The sequence below is a fragment of the Petromyzon marinus genome, chromosome 1 (assembly GCF_048934315.1).
Source record: "Petromyzon marinus isolate PM22_M1 ecotype Great Lakes invasive population chromosome 1, UKy_Petmar_22M1.pri1.0, whole genome shotgun sequence".
Taxonomy (NCBI): Eukaryota; Metazoa; Chordata; class Hyperoartia; order Petromyzontiformes; family Petromyzontidae; genus Petromyzon; species Petromyzon marinus.
Window position 1 is genome coordinate 7,541,895 of NC_133667.1, and position 20,552 is coordinate 7,562,446.

Here is a 20,552-nt window from a genome sequence, read left to right on the forward strand (position 1 = left end):
GGCAATTTAATTTGACGAAGTTATTATTCTTTTTAAAAATGCCTCCCACGTGACTTAATGGGAGTGTGACCCCGGCCATCCTGCGGCTCCGGAGCCGCATGCCACTCTCTTCAAGGACCGCATTGTGACGTTATTTATTCAGGACCACCACCGCCTCGCATTCACCACACAGTGCATTGCGGCTCTTGACATATCGAGGGGGTTTTAAATTTTGATTTAAAGCTTTCGTGACTGCAGTAATTCATATTCTTAGTTTTTTTCGGTAAAGTCACGTTGAAGAGAAACAACAAAATAACAAAATATATATATAAAACAATAAAAAAAAAATTCTCACGACGTTTCGACCATAACTCAAACGGTCACACCTGATGATGACCGTTTGAGTTATGGTCGAAACGTCGTGAGAATTTTTTTTTATTGTTTTATATATATTTTTTGTTATTTTGTTGTTTCTCTTCAACGTGACTTTACCGAAAAAAACTAAGAATATCGAGGGGGGTTTGGCTTTTGTTGTTCTTCACCGAATTCGACAAGGGGCCATCCATAAATGACGTCACGCACCTGGGGGGGGGAGGGGTCAGAAATTTGAGACGATGTGTGACAAGGGGGGGGGGGGATGAGAAATGTGACGTCACATCAAAATGCGCAACTTTAAATAAATATAGACAAGACGTTCTACTTAAATAGACGTTTTAATAATTGTTTTCTCCTACAACATCAGAGTGCAGCGCCACACTACAATGACAATAGTTTAAAGCGATTTGAAGCATATTCTTGGTTCTTTCGGTAAAGTCACGTAGAAGGGAAAAAGTCACGTAGAAGGGAAACAATATTATTTTATTGTTTCCCTCCTACGTGACTTTACCGAAAGAACCAAGAATATGAATCCCTGCAGTCACGAAAGCGTTAAATCAAGATTTGAAGCATGTTTAATATATTTGGGGGGGGGGGGGGGCAGAGCTTTGTGACGTCATATTTGAGGGGGGTCTGACTTTTTGTGACGCTGTGTGACGACGGGGGGGGGGGGGGGGTCAAAAATCGTCCAAAATCGCGTGACGTCATTTATGGAGGGCCCCCAACAACAATAAACAATATTCTTGGTTCTTTCGGTAAAGTCACGTAGAAGGGAGACAATACAAAAATAAAAATATAAACAACACACCTGAAGACGACCGTTTGTGTTATGGTCGAAACGTCGTGAGAATTTTTATTGTTTTATATATATTTTATTATTTTGTTGTTTCCATTCAACGTGACTTTACCGAAAGAACTAAGAATATGAATGACTGCAGTCACGAAAGCTTTAAATCAAAATCAAATGGCCCTTCTTGTTGGGTTGTTGACCCCCCACCCCCCACCTTGCTTCCGGTTCCGGCCCGTCGCCAGGGAGACGCGGCACGCGCGCTGCTTCTGGTTGCCCTTGGCAACGCGGCCTAACGCAGCAGCGGCGACAGCGCGACTCACGCTCCAAGCTCAACCTCCTTTAACGGTTAACGATATATTGCAATTTACCTTACAGCGTTCCAGTTGCTTATTACGATTGCAGTCGTTGTTTGTATTCTGTATAATACGCAGTTTTAAAATCTTTGGCAGACTGTGCGTGCACGCGCCAATATGAGCCAGAGACAGGTTCTTCAAGGTGAGTTCTACAGATTATTTTAAGTTTGTATTTTGTTGTTATCGTAAACGTATTAAACGTGGCGAAGTGACGTGTGTTTTGTGCGGCACCGCGGAAAGTAACACGCTAACATTAAGCCGTACCAGAGGGGGTCGATACATTCAATGTACCGTACTCTACAATAAAGCGCAATGTTTAATTAATCGGACGCATTCTCCTCGAGCTGCGCTTGGGGATTCTCCGCCCATTCGGGTTTACATCGTCACCGTCACATCATCAGCATCAGTCAGGGTTATATGCATCCACTGATGGCCTTCACTGTTGCCGCAATCCAACAGTCGCTCCTGCGCACGAGATGGTCTAATGGCTCCATCTCCGCGGTTGTCGAACCCTCTCGAGCTGTTGCCTTGACTGCCGTTCCGTGACCCGTCTCATCCATCAGCCACCATTTCTTCAAGGGGTGGCAGTGCCCTGTTCTAAGCCCACTTACTTTCCTCAATGGGCAACGCAGCGTCTCTAATTTGATTCCTCTGATTCATGTGATTCCCTTCCTGTCATTCAATGTGATCATTAAAAAAAAATATATACCGCCCGGCATTATCCGCCGTCGATAAAGTAATTACAAATGGATCCCAACAGTTTCGATTTAAAGCTTTCGTGACTGCAAGGATTCATCTTCTTGGTTCTTTCGGTAAAGTCACGTAGAATGAGAATAAAACAATAAAACAAAATAAGACAATAAAATTCTCACGACGTTTCGGCCACAACACAAGTAGCCTTCTTCAGCTGAAGCGACAGTTCTGTTTTATTTTATTGTTTTATTTTCATTCTATGTGACTTTACCGAAAGAACCAAGAAGATGATTCCAACAGTGCTTGTCCTTTGATAAAAATTTGTCTCGCCATAGGAACGTGAAGTTTTTACCAATAATTATGACATCCAAATCTCTGCCAAATATTGATTCGAGCATGCACTTTATATCATTCTATGCGGCTTCATTGGGAATATATTAAACTTAAAATAATTGCAGGGGAGTGGGTGGCTTACTAATCAGTGTACTGAGCTGGCACACTTGAGCGTCTCGGTTCGAACCTGGGTTTTCAGCCACGTGTGATTACGCGCGGTTCTCACGTGTGGGTGAGTCGATGGCCTGAGAGCCCAGTCATCAATGACTGCATACAAAAAAAAACAATATAAAATTTGGCTTGCCATTAACGTTCACAACATTCCAGCTCGGTTGAATGAAAATATCGTTTTAAAGGCGTGTGACCAACACTTGTCAAGGCATTGAAAAGTCGCCATGCTTTAAAGCAAGGTAATGTGCTTTTTGCTACAGTTTTGAACGGCACTTTGTCTCATGATATGATGCCGATAGTAACAAAGGGCGTATAATTTATGAAAAAATACAAATGTACATTCTCCAAAGTTAAGAAATACTTTTGGTAGGTGTACATTATTTAGTTTAACACGTAGGCTTTCGCGACCAATATCCATAATACAGGTTTTTTTGGGGGGTTAGATCGCGTAAATATATAAAATCTGGCTGTCGCCTGATGAAGATCGTTGTAGTTACTGGCGAAACGTATTCATATTGTAAACGTTGTGGCTTTGCTCTCCAACACACCGGTGTGCTGTGCTAGTAACGAATTGGCACGTTCTGTTTACGTGACAAACCTTACTAATTGGCTGTCGAGTGGTGGCAGGATTAACGACACCTATTTACGCGATCTAACGCAAAAAAAACCTGTATTATGTACATTATTTATTATTCGGCATGTCTTATAATACTTTTTAATGCACATCCTCATTAGCCATGATATATCCACTGCCGGATGGTCTCCCCAAACGTCACGAAATCTCACGATTTCGTGCTGCAACAATTCATCTTCAAGCTTCGGCACACAAATTAAACTTATCGATACAACTCCATGGTGAACGTAGTATACGGATACTGTTATACACTATGTATTTAAACGTTATGCTGCCTTATTTTCTTTTCATATTTTTGTATAGCCATATATTCATTATAAACAGTACAGAATAGTTTATTTTACGTTGAAAATGTAATCAAGGTTTTTTTCTCCAAGCTTATTAAATAAGGTCCCCATTGTAGTAGAACTTGAAAATAATGTTTAATCGTGCTTTAACCCCACATTAAATGCCCTTATCAGTTTATTGTATTTGGTAAAATCCCATTGAGAGGCTCCTATTCAGACCTGTTTTTACGTGATAAAGTGTTTACTGTTTATAAAGGGACATTTTTTGCAGTGTTGACAATTTATTGAGTTTTAGCTCAGAAGAGTCATCTAAATCCTAATTGCATACTCACGAACTTAAAGTGTACAAATGGTGTCCTACTAGTTACTGCAAAGTATTACAAACTACTGCACATTTACCCCTAGGCCAACCCTCTAAATTCATGGTAATGTATGATAAAAATGTGGTACTTTGTGCTAAATTAGTGGTAGCTTGTGGTTTGCAGTAAATGTGTGGTAGTTTGCAATCATTTTCTGTACTTTATGGTAATTTTGTGGTAGTTTACGACACTTTGCGCTAAATCTACAGTAGTTTGCAGAACTTTGTGGTACTTTGCGGTAATTGATATAACTTTAGGGATGTATTTTCTTTTCCAGCCCCTTATTACCCCCTGTCTCCCTTATAAGACACACGTCCCTTTAAGTACAACATTTACAATCTGAGTGTAAATGTTGTGGCTTTGCTCTCCAACACATCGGTATGCTGTACTAGTAACAAATTGGCATGTTCTGTTTACATGACAAACCTTACCAATTGGCTGTGTCGGGTGGTGGCGGGTTTAATGACAAATTTATATATTTACGCGATCTAATCCAAAAAAATCTGTTAAAGTACTTGAATGTTATACTGTACATGCACTTTAAGATTTTAGGTACAACATCTGCAGTCATTTATTGGCATTTCATAATAAATTATTGCCGAATACAAATTCTTGTGGATGATACATTAATGGAATTATGCATGTATAGATCTATTACTTTTAATTGATCTGCATAGTATGTGATTGTTTCATGGAAATGCTGTACTTGTTCATTAATATTTTGCAGTAATTATAAACCATACATTCACAACAATTACATCAACTACATCAATTACAGTTCAATGCACCATGCAGAGGGTGCATTGTTACAAGCTTCGAATTTAAAATCTTATCGGCATACATGACTCACGAGATTGTCTTAACTCTAAACCCTATTGCACATTGACCCATGTCTCCCCTTGTGCACAGTGTTTGAGCAGTATCAAAAAGCACGCACGCAGTTCGTGCAGACGGTGGCCGAGTTGGCAACAAGATCCCACAACATAGACACGCTGCAGAATGCCGGTGTGTGACTTGCTGTGCTACATCTCTGCTATAACCCACTCGATTGCACACAATCGTTACACTGCCACCATACCCTCCATCAAAACATTAACTGCCATACCTCCCATCACAACCTCTCCTTGTGGAGGACTCACTAGAGGCTGCAGGGTTCATATGAATCCATTAAGTATAAGCTTATGCAAATTACCAAGATCAGTTCTCACTATTGCGCTTTGATGCATGTACCATGCATTTATGAATAAATATTGATCAAATATTTGATGTCTCGTTATATTTGTACCCCACCATTGTAACCCACCTTGTCCCTTCTGACTATACTTCACCCAAGTGCAACTCAACACACCCTCGTGCCAAAATCATGTCACTTGATGTAACTTGTTACTCTTCACTATGAATTGCTAAACTACACTTCCCCAAACCATGTTTCAAAAATTGTAGCTCACCATCTTGCACCTTATCACCTTGCACCTTATCATCTTGCACTTTATCCTGCAATGTCCATCACAATTCAACAACCTCCAATCTCCCTTCACATTATCACAATCTACCATCCACAAAATCCAAACATTACAACACAGGACCAACCCATCCTGAAAAAGATTTTTGAGACTCTTGAGGTTTTCCTGAGTAAGCGTTTATAACAACAGTGTGCATTACGGTATATCATAAGCACACACTGGGCTCGATGCGAGGGAGCTTTTTTTTTCAAAGTGTCGTCAGGGATTTTCTAGCTGACCTGGAAAGCAGTCATAACATCACAGTGAGCCTCTGCCTCACTCAGTAACTAAACTGGTTACAAACCTGACAGTAAAACATGTAAAATTATAAAATATTTAAATCGATGAAACTTGGGTTTCTGGGACCTTTACAGAGATTTTCTTCACTTGGACCCTGTTTCGCAGTTAGCACTTGTGATTCCAGCCTTGGCTGTCCCACCAATGCAAGTGTATTCCTGTGGCACAGGGGTGATGGCTCTGTTGCGGCCGCTGCTGCTGGACGCGGTACCCACGGTGCAGCAGACGGCGGCGCTCGCCCTGGGTCGTCTCGCAAACCACAGCGATGACCTGGCGGAGGCCGTTGTGCGAGGCGACGTTCTGCCCCAGCTCATCTACTCGCTGTCCGAGCAGAATGTGCGTCCTCAATGTGGTCCCTGCCCTCCAAACATTCACTAACCTTTTTTTATAGACTGCTGAACAAATATTTGTGATACTGCATTGGCAGTGGAACAGAAGCACAAAAACGAAACACTTTCATTGACACAAGCACAACATATTTGTGGCATTTCAGGCAATGGCCCTTCTTCATAGCAGATTCACTATTCACGAATATGGTGAGATTTTCTCTACAGATTGTTGGAGCAAATTATGTTATTGAGCATCTGTTAAGGCTGGTACAACACAAGAAACTGTGTTGCGGCCAGCACCATACCCAGTTGCCTTTTTATCCCCAGTGATAATGTTCACATATTGCACCAGGCACTCATTTATAGCTGTGTCGGCCCTGTGAGAATTGTGGTGTCCTCTTATTCAAATTGTATGGTCACATCAACTACTTTCCTTGCTTGGGTGTGGAGTATGAATTGGGCATAGGTGCTAACTGTGTTGCCCCCCCACCAGCAGCAGACAGGAGTGGTAGAGAGAGTATGCTGGCGTGTGGCCAGAGCTTTTTTCCACAGCAACTGTTGGTGCACATCAGCCTACCCCAGTCTCTGTTGTGGGAACAAAACTCGTTCGTCAGAATTCCTTCCTCCTACTCCAGACCCCACAGCTGTCGCGATAACCGCAGATAAATTGCATGATCCACACTACCCGTGTGTAAATTAATCCCCAGCCTTCTGTGCCATTAATCTAACATAATTTAGTTTGCGAAGAAAATCATTTGTGGAACATATATAGGCTCTTGAGGAGTCTTTAAACGCTGAGAATAGGTTTTCCCCTTTTTTCTGGCAACAAAACAGGTGTTAAGATGTTAAAACACCAAACTGAAACCTTTTACAAGGAATCATGTCTGCATTAACCACAATACTTGTGGTCAGAATGCAACAAAAAACATACTCTGATTATATATGCATTGTCTTTGAAACTGATTGGTCCACACCAGTCTAGTCTAGTCTCAAAAGGTGTTTAACACTGTTTCCGCGTCTTAATAGTTGGTGTTTCAGAATGGGGGCTAGAGTGACACGGAAAGATATGTTTTAATCATAAGGGTCATATTCCAAATTAAGCCACTGGATAATTTTATGGCCCCTGGAATATGATGTCACTAATTTCGAAGTGATTTCTTTGGGCCTTTAATCCAACACTAGATGACACAACCCTGTTATGCCTGCGAAGAGTATTTATCATAGTATTAAAGCGAATCAAACGAAAATTAATCGTCATCACGTATAGAATTAACTAAATTAAGTGACACACCAAAGTTTCACATTTTTCATGCAGTCATAGATGAATGCACTGAGACAATGAACTCACTTTGTCAGTAGCCTCTGGTTCTCTTGAGAACCTTGTTTTAATCATGGGTAGCTTCTCACATTTCAATCTCGGATCTCTCTGGTGGCAGTTGAGTGCTCTTATGTAGAAATTTGCTGTTGGACGTCATTTCAACACTTTTTAGAATCTTATGGTTCAATATAAATATTAATGTCTTAGGCCCACATTGCCAGACCAATGCACATTTAAGAGTCTTAGGGTTTCTTATTTAAACCCAACACTCATAGAAGTAAACTTTGGATCCTTTTAGGATTCATTGTTAATGCCTGAGGCTCAGAGCGCCAGCCTAAGACACGCTTAGCATTTGTAGGGCTCGGTATTAATATCTAAGACTCATAGATTCACGGATTCTTCAACATCATTAATGATTCTTCGGCATCATTAATGATCTTAGCTCGGAGAAGTTATTTCAAATGTTCGTTGCCATGGGAAAGTATCTAATGACAAAAATATAACAATCACCCTCCTCCCCCATGTTATCACCACTGGTGCCCACTTGACCGTCATTCACTCGGCCAGCGCTTCTACAAGAAGGCGGCCGCATTTGTCCTGCGTGCCGTGGCGCGCCACTCAGGGGAGCTGGCGGGTGCCGTGGTGGAGTGCGGGGCACTGGACGCCCTCACTGCGTGCCTCGAGGAGTTTGATCCTGGGGTCAAGGAGGCGGCCGCGTGGGCTCTCAGCTACATCGCCAGGCACAATGCTGGTGAGGAACTGCACACCGACACCTCCTTCATCGGAGTCGCTCCATGGGTAGGGCAATGCAGAGATCACTCGTGTGGGGCCATAGTAGAACACTTGACTGGTAGGCTGAGTAAATAACAGTAATGGGGAAAAAAAGGTGACCAGGCATAGCACGGACCACACCACCAACCCATGCCGACCTTCATAGCAGCTCGCTATTAGAATTTTCTGCAATAGTCGATACAGGCTACATGGCGGATATATATTTATATATGTATTGTGTACATGCATGTGTATGTGGTCCCCATTCTGTATGTGAATCGCATGGCACATGAATGCACATGCAAATATATGGTGCTTGCACTTATTTTATGCGTGTACAGCACGTGGAGAGTATGCGCCATAGTGACGAGATGTTTACTACCTCGCCTGGTATACAGGAGGTGGGTTCAATCCCGACCCTGACGGCTGTATATCTGGAATTTGCATGTTCTCCCCATGGTCACATGGCTTTTTCTGCAGGTCCTCCGGTTTTTCCCTCCACATTTAGAAACATGCGTTTAGAGTATTTGGCTGCTATACATTTCTATATGATAAGCCACTTCGTTGAGCTATAATTTGTGGCCAAGTCGCTTCTGTAAAAGAGCTATATAGTTTAGGGGGCCTTACCTGGTAAAATAAAAAGTATTTTAATAGGTTTTTAAAAAGTTTAATCTAGTGGGTTGATTGACGTATGGGCAGGTGACACATTTGGAGCATGGTGAAGCGAGTTGCAATTACTGGAAAAAACCTCGTACTCATATTGTAAATGTTGTGGCTTGGCTCTCTAACACCCCAATGTGCTGTACTAGTAACGAATTGGCATGTTCTGTATACGTGACAACCCTTACTAGTTGGATGTGTCAGGTGGTAGCGGGTTTTAATGACAAATATATTTACGTGATCTAACCCAAAAAAACTCTATTATGGAGTCTGTTAATGGCTATATGGGATATCTTTGTCTTTTGCCTTTGGTGTGTACAGAGCTGGCACAGGCGGTGGTGGACGCAGGCGCGGTGCCGCTGCTCGTGCTGTGCTTGCAGGAGCCCGAGCTGGCGCTTAAGCGAATCGCTGCATCCGCGCTCAGCGACGTGAGCAAGCACACGGCGGAGCTTGCACAGACTGTGGTGGACACGGGCGCCATAGCTCACCTTGCCCAGATGGTGCTCAACCCAGACGCCAAGCTCAAGGTGTGAACCTACGCTGAGTTACTCCCATGATGTATGCATTTGTTTCATTGGCTTGTTGCTGTAAGGGATCATTCAATATTATGTCATCAACTGCAAAAGGTTATACAGAGAAAACATTTTCTCATGCCTTCCCATTAACGTAGGGGGTTTGCCTGGGGGGAAAGCTCTAATAAAGCCACTCTGTGTACATTTAAAACATGTTACCAATGTTGAACAATGCCTACTTGTTTGGTTTGCAGCTAGGAGGCACTGTCTTGAATGTGAGATTGTCATTTACAGTACTGAATGTTGCAGTTATAAGCTGGTACCTGCTTGATTCTGACTGTAGTAAAGTACCATACTTGAGTATTTTTGCTACCCTATTCGTGGCTGTATGGGGAAATCAATTTCTTGACTTTTGAGCTGACTTTTGATTTAATCTGGGTTATTTACGAATTCACGTGTTGTTTGCCAACGATGGTCTACTGTGTTTATGAACAGTGGCTCGTTTTGCTATCCACCAGTGGGCTGCATTGCATTGGTGAGCAGTAGTTGTGTGGCGTAGGCCAACCGATCATCCGTGTTGCGTTTCCTTGGAGAGCCCACGTTTAATTATACAACATTGGTCCGTGTCGTGTTACCAAACATTGCACTCTTTACATTGTCAACCATTTGTGTTAGACTATGAATTGGTGGTCAGTTTCATCTCCAGCGCTGTCCTCCAGACAGTCTCGTCCCTTCACCTGATGAAGGCCGCTTGTGTTGTGGCCGAAACGTCGTGAGAATATTATTGTGTTATTTTATTTTATCAATTTATTATTTTATTCTCATTCTACGTGACTTTACCGAAAGAACCAAAGAAGATGAATCCTTGCAGTCACGAAAGCTTTAAATCGAAACATATATACTTAATAAATACATGTTTTACACAACTCAACCCCACAGCCTTCTTGGAGTGAATAATTAGATAAACATTGAGTCAGTACAAGCAAACTCTATTCTGCTTTTTGACATAGTGTCTCATCAGCAGGCAGGCTTAATTAAATCAATGCTTCTGAACTGCCAGATGTGAAGGACAAGGCCTCTCTCCGATTCGACACAAAATTATATCATACAGAACTCAGAGTGATTAGCATAATTATGGAAAATATAAATACATGTCACAAAATATATGAGCAGACACAATTTATACTTAATTTTTTTTATGTGGAGAGAGTTATATGAAGGAGACATGGTCTGCGTTTCCATTATGTGATTTATATACTTCACAATGATGCTGATAACTATTTTGAGTTACATTTTTATGTTACATTTAAGATAATGGAGAAAGGAAACTTTATCAGACAATAAAAATTGGATTAAAATAATTGATTCTTTGATAGAATTGCAACCTCCCACATTGTGTCAATTAATTCAATAATTTTGTGGATAAATCGTAATGTGCCTCCGAATCACTGGTCGACTGTGTTGTTACTAACGAGTGGTTGATGTGTTTTTGCTAACTGCTGGTTTGTGGCTGTTATGTGGCGGTCGGTTTGGCCGCACAGCGCCAAGTGTTCTCGGCTCTGAGTCAGATCGCCAAGCACTCGGTGGAGTTGGCCGAGCTGGTGGTGGAGGCAGACATCTTCCCAGCGGCGCTCAGTGGCTTGCGCGACCCCGATGAGTACGTGCGCAAGAACGTGGCCACGCTTGTGCGGGAGGTGGCCAAGCACAGCCCCGAGGTACCGGCTCGCTCCGTACTCTGCGTGCACGTGTGTAGGTTTGTGTGTGTGTGGAGAGTGATAGCGTAGTGGTTCACGTATCGCGCCGTGAACACGGCTGCCTGAGTTCAAATCCTATTGTGGCGAATGTATAAGAGTCGGCAGTGGGGAGAACACGGTGGCCGAGCTTGGTGTTGGCCTCACCACTCCCTCATGTACTGTGCTAGCATACAAAGACTTCATGGGGAATCTTTGTCTTTGTGGGTCTGCGTGTGTGGCACGTGTGTTTGTGCTTGTGTGAGATGCAAAGACAAAGATCCCCCATGTAGCCTTAACAGACTGTTGGGGCAAGTTCTGTAAGCGAGCACTTATGAAGGCCGGCATAGTACACAAGGGGGTGGGTCGCCAGCACCACACCCGGCTGCCTTTGTCTTCCGAGTGGCGATGTTTACAGACCGCACTGGGTACACATTTTGAGGCTGAGTCGAACTAGGGTAGGCCCAAGACTGCTTCAGATATTCATTACCGATGTTGGCCATGAGCAGGAATCGAACTCAGATTGCTGGGTTCATAGCGCAGCGTGCTAACCGCTACACTACCGCTACGATCAGTGGTTCACAAACAAACCAGTGTCCCAGGTTCAATTCCAAGCCAAGGATAACATAAGCGGCACCTATCACCACTCCGGGCCTCCTTTGTCTCAGAATTGAAAATGTTTTTCACTGCATCAGGATAAGTCGACCTAAGGGAGGCCCAGGCCAGGTTCCGATATAATTTGCCAATAGTGTATGGCCAGAATAAAATCTGAGCAGCCAACAATTTGGTGATGCTGCATTGGCAGTGGTGCACAAGCACGGTTAACAAAAAAAACCTCAATACACTCATCAACTTTACCTTAAAATAAAAAATAGATATTTAATTGCTGATATTTCGCACACTGGTCCTTCATTATAATGTACTATGAAAAAGGGCCATTACCCGAAACACCGGTGATTATATATATAATTTTATGGTAATGTTATTGATGAGTGCGTGAGTTTCTTTTTACATTGTAAGCAGTGTGCAGCTACTGTGCCATTGCTCGCCAGAAATAAATAAACAAACACCCATTCACACATAAATAGAAAAGGTCTCCAGTTTAGCATTTTTAATTATTCGGACAAGTGCTGTCAGTGAACAATTATGAAGGTTATCATCACATAAGATAGTGTGGTGTGGCCAGCACCATGCCTATCAACTTTTGTCTCCTGAGTACTGATATTTACACAGCACAAACCACTGTTTGTAACTGGGATATTTGTAACTGGGATATTTGTAACTGGGAATTGACCCAAAGTTACTGAAATAGTTGCACAGTCTGTGTGCGACTGAGATACTGCTTACACACACACACAGGACCTCCCCTAGTCAGACTCAGTCTACAATAAGTACCAGTTACAGTGATCAGGAATTGGGTGACAAGGATGGCCAGAAATATGAGTTACTGTGCCATTATTCATAAATCCTATCCACTTCAATCTTTATTACAACAAGAGATTGATTAATATGAATATTGTCTTGTTCGCAAGGGTGACCTGTGTGCTATGACAGGACCAGCACACGTATACAATATATTGCTAACAAAAACAAAGACAAACATCCCTTATATACAGATGCATGCTCTTTTTTTCCCCGTGTACATCCCAGCTGTCTCAACTGCTCGTAAACAATGGAGCACTGGCTGCCATCGTGGACTACGTGGGCGACAGCATGGGCAGCGTGCGCCTGCCTGGCATCATGGCGCTTGGCTACATCTCAGCACACGGGGAGACGCTCGCTCTGACCGTCATCACTGCCAAGGTACGGTGTGCGATTTGGGGAGGTCACCTGCATTTTGGTTTCTCATTCAACGAGATGCTGCTAATTATTGTAATGAGATGCTGCTAATTATTGTAATGATGGCTCAATTTCTGCAGCCAGCACACCATGTCGAGTATACCTCTTGCTATGGCTGTGGCTACTAGTCACGTGCCAACTCCAGTCTACTAGTGACCTGTAAAATATTCATTGATAATTTAAGCCCTGATAGTAATAATAGTCAATGGTAAGTGGGCTTTTCTCACGTTCTTTAAGTTTCAACATCACACGCTCTTTAAAAAAATACCTGACAAAAAAGAGTTTTTGAAAATATGACGTACTTTTGGTTTTCAGATTTAAACATTTTATTATGTTTGTTTTAAGCACCGTTGAAAACCCTCAAATGCTGACTGTCATAGTCCTAGATTCAAATATAATGTAAAAGTAACAAAAACATGTTACCCAATTTCTCTTGGGGAAGGAGGAAAACCAGATATTTAGTTGTTTTTTTGTTTGTTTTATGTATAAACAAAAAAAACATTGAATATATCTGTACTAAATGTATCCCTAGCCCTTATAGAACTCACATCAGCCACTCGTGACTGACTAATAGAGTGAAACATCCATCTAATGTTCTTCAATATTCGAAGAAAATAACATTAGGACCAGGAAAACATTTGATCAGCGAACACTACTGCCAAAATCGATCCAGCCATATTGTAATATGATCATCACATATTACAATATGTTCATCACATATTGTGCATATTCTGATACAGGGTGTTTCTGCTGTTTCGTCAAGAGGTGAAACCAGCTGCTAGTATCTAGTGTTCACGGCTTATAGCTCGTTGCATGTATAAATACATTAATTCTGTAGGTTGTGCTGGTGATGCGTGCACGCTGTGTGTGTGTACACACAGGCGGTGCCCCAGCTGGCCCTCATCCTGGTGGAAGAGAAAGAGGATTACATCCGCGCCACGACGGCGTGGGGACTCGGCCAGATCGGACGCCACACGGCCGAGCACGCGCGCGCCGTTGCCATGAGCAACGTGCTGCCCCAGCTGCTACAGCTCTACATGTCGGCCGACAGCTCCGAAGACCTGCAAGCTAAGGTGACACCTCACCCAAAGCTTCAGTTAATGCAGATGGGCACCCATTGAGACTTAAGAGACCTGAAGAAAAACACAGGGAGAAATACAGTCACGGTGACAGAATAAAAGCAGTTTTAAAACTATCCTGCTTAAGTGTAATACTTAAGCAGGATAGTCCTTTTATACTAAGAGGGTTGGCAGTTTGTATATTAGGGTCATTTTCTTGCCAGACAATAGCACTTACTGTGGAAAGATGTTATTTAAAAGAGGCAATGAATTAGGTGTGATTAATATGTCAAGGGCATCTGATCTGAGTCGTATCGATGTCCATAGGGAAATCTTAAAGAAATTAGCACATGTGATAGTGGAGGAATGTGTGCACACTGATCAACCAGCGCATGGGTTGTGATATTCTGCTTTGAGGGTAATAGTGTAGTGTGTGGTCTATTCAGCTTTAGAAGCATCTCTTGGCTAATAATTTTTAAAACAGCTCCAGTATCGATTACTATCCGCATCAACATCCTGTCAATACAGGTGACCACAACTGAGCCCTCCCTAGCTATGGCTATCATATATTTTGCAAGGAAACCCATTGCTTAGAAATCTTGCTCTTGCTCATGGAGTTTTGATGTCCTCATGTAAACTTTTTTTGAGGTAGAAAAAGCATGGTCTGGTGTTTGGAGAGAGGTGGGGGGTAGTGTCAGGCTGAGGGGTCTTGGTCCCAGGACCAGTTTAGATGTCGCTTCCCAGTGGTGTTTGCCATGACCATAAGCCAAATATAGGTCGTGGTTCATAACTACTGTGCCATCACTCCACCACACTGCTGGTTACAAGCATCAACCGAAGAGTCTTATAGGCATGTAATGGTGGTGCAGTGGTTTGCATACTGCACTATGAACCCATCCAGCGGCTTGGATTTGATGTTCTGCCAATGCTGGAATTGATGGTGGGTAATTTCTGCAGCAGTCTTGGGGTCTCCATCCTCTCACTAAGCTTCATTGGGCAGCAAGCTGAAGTATAGTCAAACAATCATGGACGACACAGCAGAGGAAGGCCTTTATCTAGCAGTGGATTGACAAAGGTATTTATGCAGGGTGGCCCAAAAGTCAGGACACATAGGGTTATTATATTCATTTTAACACTGAATAAAATTTAAAATGTTTATTCTTTAAGTTAAGATGCTATCTATTATGATTATTAATATAACCTTTTCGTCTTCCTATTCAGATGACATTGAAAATTTTAATTTAGAGAAAACACAATTGATTAATGTTCAAAGATTACACCTATAATCTTTAAAAAAAAGTCCTAAAGTAATTTCCAAACAGAATTCATGCATGCATTAATGTTAATGGCAGTCAGTTTGAACATTCGTTAATATAAATGAAATGACCCTGTGTGATTTGTTAAAATAATTATAATAACTATGTGTCCAACCTTTTGGGCCATCCTGTATATTTAAATGCTGACTTCAACAATCCGTATGGCTTTGTGTTTGTGTGGACATCTGTGAAAAAAAGCTGCATAGCTAATCAGATTCCTCCAGTCTAAATACACTTTCTGATGCTGTGTGTTAATGTGTGCAGTCGAAGCGCGCACTAAAGAACATCCTGCAGCGCTGCGTGCACTTGCCTGCGCTCGAGCCCATGCTCTACACTGCACCCCCCAACATCCTCAAGCACGTGCTGGGCCAATTCAGCAAGGTGTCGCATGCACCAGCAGTACAATACTCATTCACTTCACCACTACATTTGACTATTGTGTATAACACCGGGTTGGCACGGTAGCACACTGTGGCACGAACCCGGACACCCGAATTCGATTCACGGCAATGGCTAACGTCAATGTCGAATGATATCTGAACCAGGCCTTGGCCTCTCCTTTCACCAACCTGCATTTTACTTGTTTGGTGAAGTAAGGTTAAACAACCTCCATTGCTGACATATCATGGGGAGGCCTTCTTCTTGCATCGGATTTAGATAGGGCTGTAAATTAAAAAAACGTAACTAACTTGAAAAGAAGGTACATCCCAAACACTCAATACCTCTCATCATATAAACATGGCTGTGTGGCCAACACAAGTTAATACAAATATATATTACAGTCAGGTGGCATATTTATACTTTTCTCGTGATATCATTACAATGTGAATCCTGTATGTTATAATGTAATGCAAATGCAATGACGTCATTAGAGAGTCATATGACTATTTTTATGACTGTAACTTTCAAGTATTTTTAAAGGTTTTTGTGTAACATCCGTCTTTAAAATAAATATATGTAACTCTCAGGTATGCTGTGGGTATTATCAATTCCACTCTGGTGATGTATTAAAAAGCATGGCAGTCATACATGACAGCCAGTTTGAATTTTTTTTTTCGTATCAACAAAGTTTCAAGCTTGTATCAGACAAGCCCAGGACACACAGTTGGCTGTAGCCTGGACGTGTCACATACGTCTTCGTTTCGGAGATACGTATTGCAAATTAAAATATTTATAAACTACTTTTCTTATCCATAGTCTTATCTGGGATTTGATATCCACGAGGGTCTGAGAATCTGTGATTCTTCCTATAATCGGAATCCTAAAGAAATTATTTGTACTATCATGACTGATGAAGTTACATTTCTGTGTTAAGAAGTTAGAATGCCAAACTGTTTCATCAGCATCCATGAGTACGTTTTTAATGCAGAATGAGGTATCATTCGATCACATAATATTGTAATAATCACATAACCTCCTGGTGGATATGTTGTTTTCAGCGTTTCCAAATAAACATTATTAAGTCTCATTCAAAGCTAATAGGGATGAAATCAGCTCATGGATTATTTCTATCATAGGACTGGCTTGGGTAGACATTCATCCAGCACGGGATAGATCATACCTGATAACGGTGACACATTTTAATGGTTCGTTTGAAATAGTTGTAAAAGGACTTGGGGATTTTCCAGGTTAACATTTCACATAGTAGCAGCATTTATTGTGCTGGTCAGCGCAATGTTGCCTGCAGTATTTACTTGCAGTTTGATTTTACCCTTTGTGTACACATGCTCTGTGTTCGCTGCCAGGTCCTACCCCATGACAGTAAGGCACGCAGGCTCTTTGTGACGAGTGGGAGTCTCAAGGTCGTGCAGGAGATCAAGGCGGAGCCGGGTTCGGCACTCTACGAATACATCAACACCATCAATGCCTGCTACCCAGAGGAGGTCGTCAGGTACCTTACCGAGCTGATCATGTGACACGCATAATGCTGCGTGTCTCGCTTTACGCATGCAGTCTTCATTAAACCAAGGCAATGCAAAGTGTCTCCCTGAGACCATCATCATACTAATTTATTATGATCTGGCCACTGCTGGATGAAGGCCTCCCGAAGCCATCTTCTTCTTTTGCAATCCATTTAGCTCCTGCACACGCAGTGGATGACTTGTCGGGCACATTCCCTCCTTCAGCTTCCAGTCTGTCATTAGTCTCGACCGTTGGCCATTATCATTCCGGTGATGTATTTTGCCAAAGCCAGCACACGATTGTGTTGGCAGCTCCAGTGGTGAACAATACACATTACATCGACAGGTGCCAGTTTATCCAAAGGGGTAAGTAGTTATATTTGTACTTCTCAGTCAATGATTTTTGATAATCACCACTGACTTAAGACTGTCTGTGAAGATGATCACTTTCCAATGCTTATTTGAGTGGAGGAACATACACTCTAATTTGATGCACGTATAAATATGCACGTGAACATGTGCTGCCCTTTGTCAATCCATGCCATGTGGGGCATGGGGGTAATTTGACCATAATGTGAGAGACAAAGCGAACCCCTACCCCCCAAATATACAAGTTAAACTCCAGCTATGTATAAATTGTTTTATATTTTACCACGTAAGGCCCACTGAGCTATATAGCTCTTTTTCAGAAGCGACCTGGCCACAAGTGATAGCTCAACGAAGTGGCTTATCACGTGGACATTTATCGCAGCCAAATACTTAAAATGCACGTTGATTCTAAATGTGAAGGGAAAAACTGGAGGACTTGGAGAAAAATCCACGTGGCCATGGGGAGAACATGCAAACTACAAATAAATAGACATCAGGTTTGGGATCGAACCCACGATCTCCTGCATACCAGGCAAAGTAGTTAACATCTCGCCACCATGGCACCCTCATGACCCAAGGCAACCCTGCCCTGAAATCACTCCATTGGGGTTGTGCTCCACCATATTAACCTAACCCCCCTTGTCTGCATGCCCGTCGCCTTGCAGGTACTATTCACCTGGATACACAGAGGCCCTGCTGGAGCGAGTGGAAAGTTACGAGCCACTGCAATAGCTCATGGAGATGGCGTTCCCAGACACAGGCAAGGAGGGTAGGGAAGTGATAGGTAGCCATAGATTGGAATACATAATTAGTCGCATCTTTTCATTGTGCCGGTATCCACTTGGAAAAATATACATGCAGTCGAAGCTCATCTGAGACAGTGGTTATTATGTTTAAGTGGCATGTCACCACCCTCAATCTATAGTCACCAACAGTCTGCAATAACTTAACATCATGCACATGTACAGCTCTTTGTCAATCCATTGCTGGATGAGAGCCGCCCCACACAGTACAGGTCATGGTAACTATTTAATCATACTTCATCACGCTGGTCAGTGCGGTTTGGGGAAGGTGAGGTGCATAGATCTTGATGTGTAGAACAGCAGTAGAGCAATGGATGTTGCTGCATTGGCCTCTGCTACCCACGACGTTACCCTGTAGCCTACATTCATGGTGGTCGCCCATCCAAGCTCAAATCGTGCTTACCTTTCTGAGATCTAATGAGATCAGCACATTACAGATGATGTTATCATAGGCAACGTAACATGTTATGTAATATATGCAATAAAATATATGACTCACGCAAATTCCTAGAACTGGTTATATTTTTTTACAGTCATTCAATGGAACTAGTCCAACATTTAATAACAAAAAATATAATGTAGAATGTGCACATTTAGTCTAGCATACCACTGGTAAAGATGTTGAGAACATTTTTAGATTGGCCCTTCGCAGGAATAATAGTGCAAGAGTTGCAGAAACAGTTCATGCTTGTGTGGTCAGGTGTGACAAAATGTGCCCTTTGGGAAGACTGTTATGTTTTTGTTATTGCTGACCACGTCTTAAAGAAGTGGGTTGATCAGTTCTTACAGTTCATAATTAATGGTTAATGACGGAAGAAAAAAATATTTAAGGTGTACTTAGGTTTCTTAGAATTCTGGATGTTTTAAATACAGCAATAACTAATGTACAAATAAATAATCGGTGAATAAAAAGTAATAAAATACAGAATTTGTTGCGATGGCTCATGATGCACATGCACAAATAACTAAAAACTCCCCACATTCGACAATAACACTGTACCCTTAAAAATATATATAAAAGGTGACGTTTTGTGCAAAGGTTCTTCTTAATCGCACATGAAGACGAATGTGTTTAGTTTGTTAATTAAAAATATATTTTAATTGTCACTGAGAGAAATGGGATATGTCAGTGAGTGTAAAAAAATCTGGCATAATTTTTTTTATTAACCTGTTATTTTATGTATGAGTTTACTCACGCAACAAGTTGATTACACAATGTGCCATTGAAATGTCCTCGTGTTAAGTGTTAGTTATAGTCTCAAAGAGCTAGACTAAGATATTGTTAGGATTATTAGATGTACATTTCACTGTACGGGGCTCAGAAACCTTATAAATCCTAGGGTTGAGTATCAGTGTCTGAAGCTCCCAAGATTCAACTGATACTTTTAGGATGTTTAAGTACTTGGTCAGTGTATCAATCTCAACAGTGGCACGTCATGCCTCCAGCTTAAGGAGGCAACAAATTCTGCCTTGGGTTTTCCTGTTTCAGGTTACGCGTGCAGGTGGGTTAAATGATCATTGTAAATCAACATGTGATAATGCACCAGTGCTGGGCTCCTTCCAAAATATGACTCCTGGGAAGCTGCATGGCCTGCATGTACTGTTTGTTGGAGGAAGTACTGTTGATGAAACCACTACCAGCGAATTTGAGTCACTCAATAAATCCACCTGGACGTGTCACCTGTGACTGGAAAACCCAAGGTAACATTGTTGCCTCCTCAACCTGGAGCCCAGAACCGCCGCTGAAGCTTTTTGGATTTTATGGATCATTTTAAATTCTTGAGGCTCAGAGAACTAGGCAGCTTTTTCGAAGAAACTTAGACTTTTTATCGTCTGAAACTTGGAGAGCTAGATTATGGAAAAGATTATAAGGGTTCAGTATGAATTAACCATAAGGCTCTGACCACTATACAGAAGAGTTGAATGTAATTACGTCTGAAATTAAAATACAAAGGATACCCCTATTTAATGGAAACGCACAGAAGAGGAAATCAAAAACTATCAAACTCTTTACTAAGCGCACAGATTGATACGAGTTGACTCCCACAAATCATGAATTGTACAAAATCTATACGAACAAAAATCAAAGTGTTGATTTTAACTCAGACACAAGTTTATGATTAACTCACTACCACATGTGGGTGGAAAGCTACTCACCCAGATTTACACAATT

General features: G+C 41.9%; 1 protein-coding gene across 1 annotated transcript; it reads left to right on the top strand.

Moving 5' to 3' along the window:
* Positions 1-1,381: 1,381 nt before the first annotated feature.
* Positions 1,382-19,307, top strand: SPAG6 (sperm associated antigen 6). Its single transcript, XM_032952083.2, has 12 exons — positions 1,382-1,489; positions 1,594-1,639; positions 4,884-4,979; positions 5,943-6,109; positions 7,988-8,171; positions 9,173-9,378; positions 10,905-11,078; positions 12,744-12,896; positions 13,814-14,005; positions 15,571-15,687; positions 17,052-17,197; positions 18,242-19,307. Exons 2-12 carry the CDS (start codon positions 1,615-1,617, stop codon positions 18,306-18,308), a joined length of 1,527 nt encoding a protein of 508 aa, XP_032807974.1. The 5' UTR covers positions 1,382-1,489; positions 1,594-1,614; the 3' UTR covers positions 18,309-19,307.
* Positions 19,308-20,552: the final 1,245 nt, after the last annotated feature.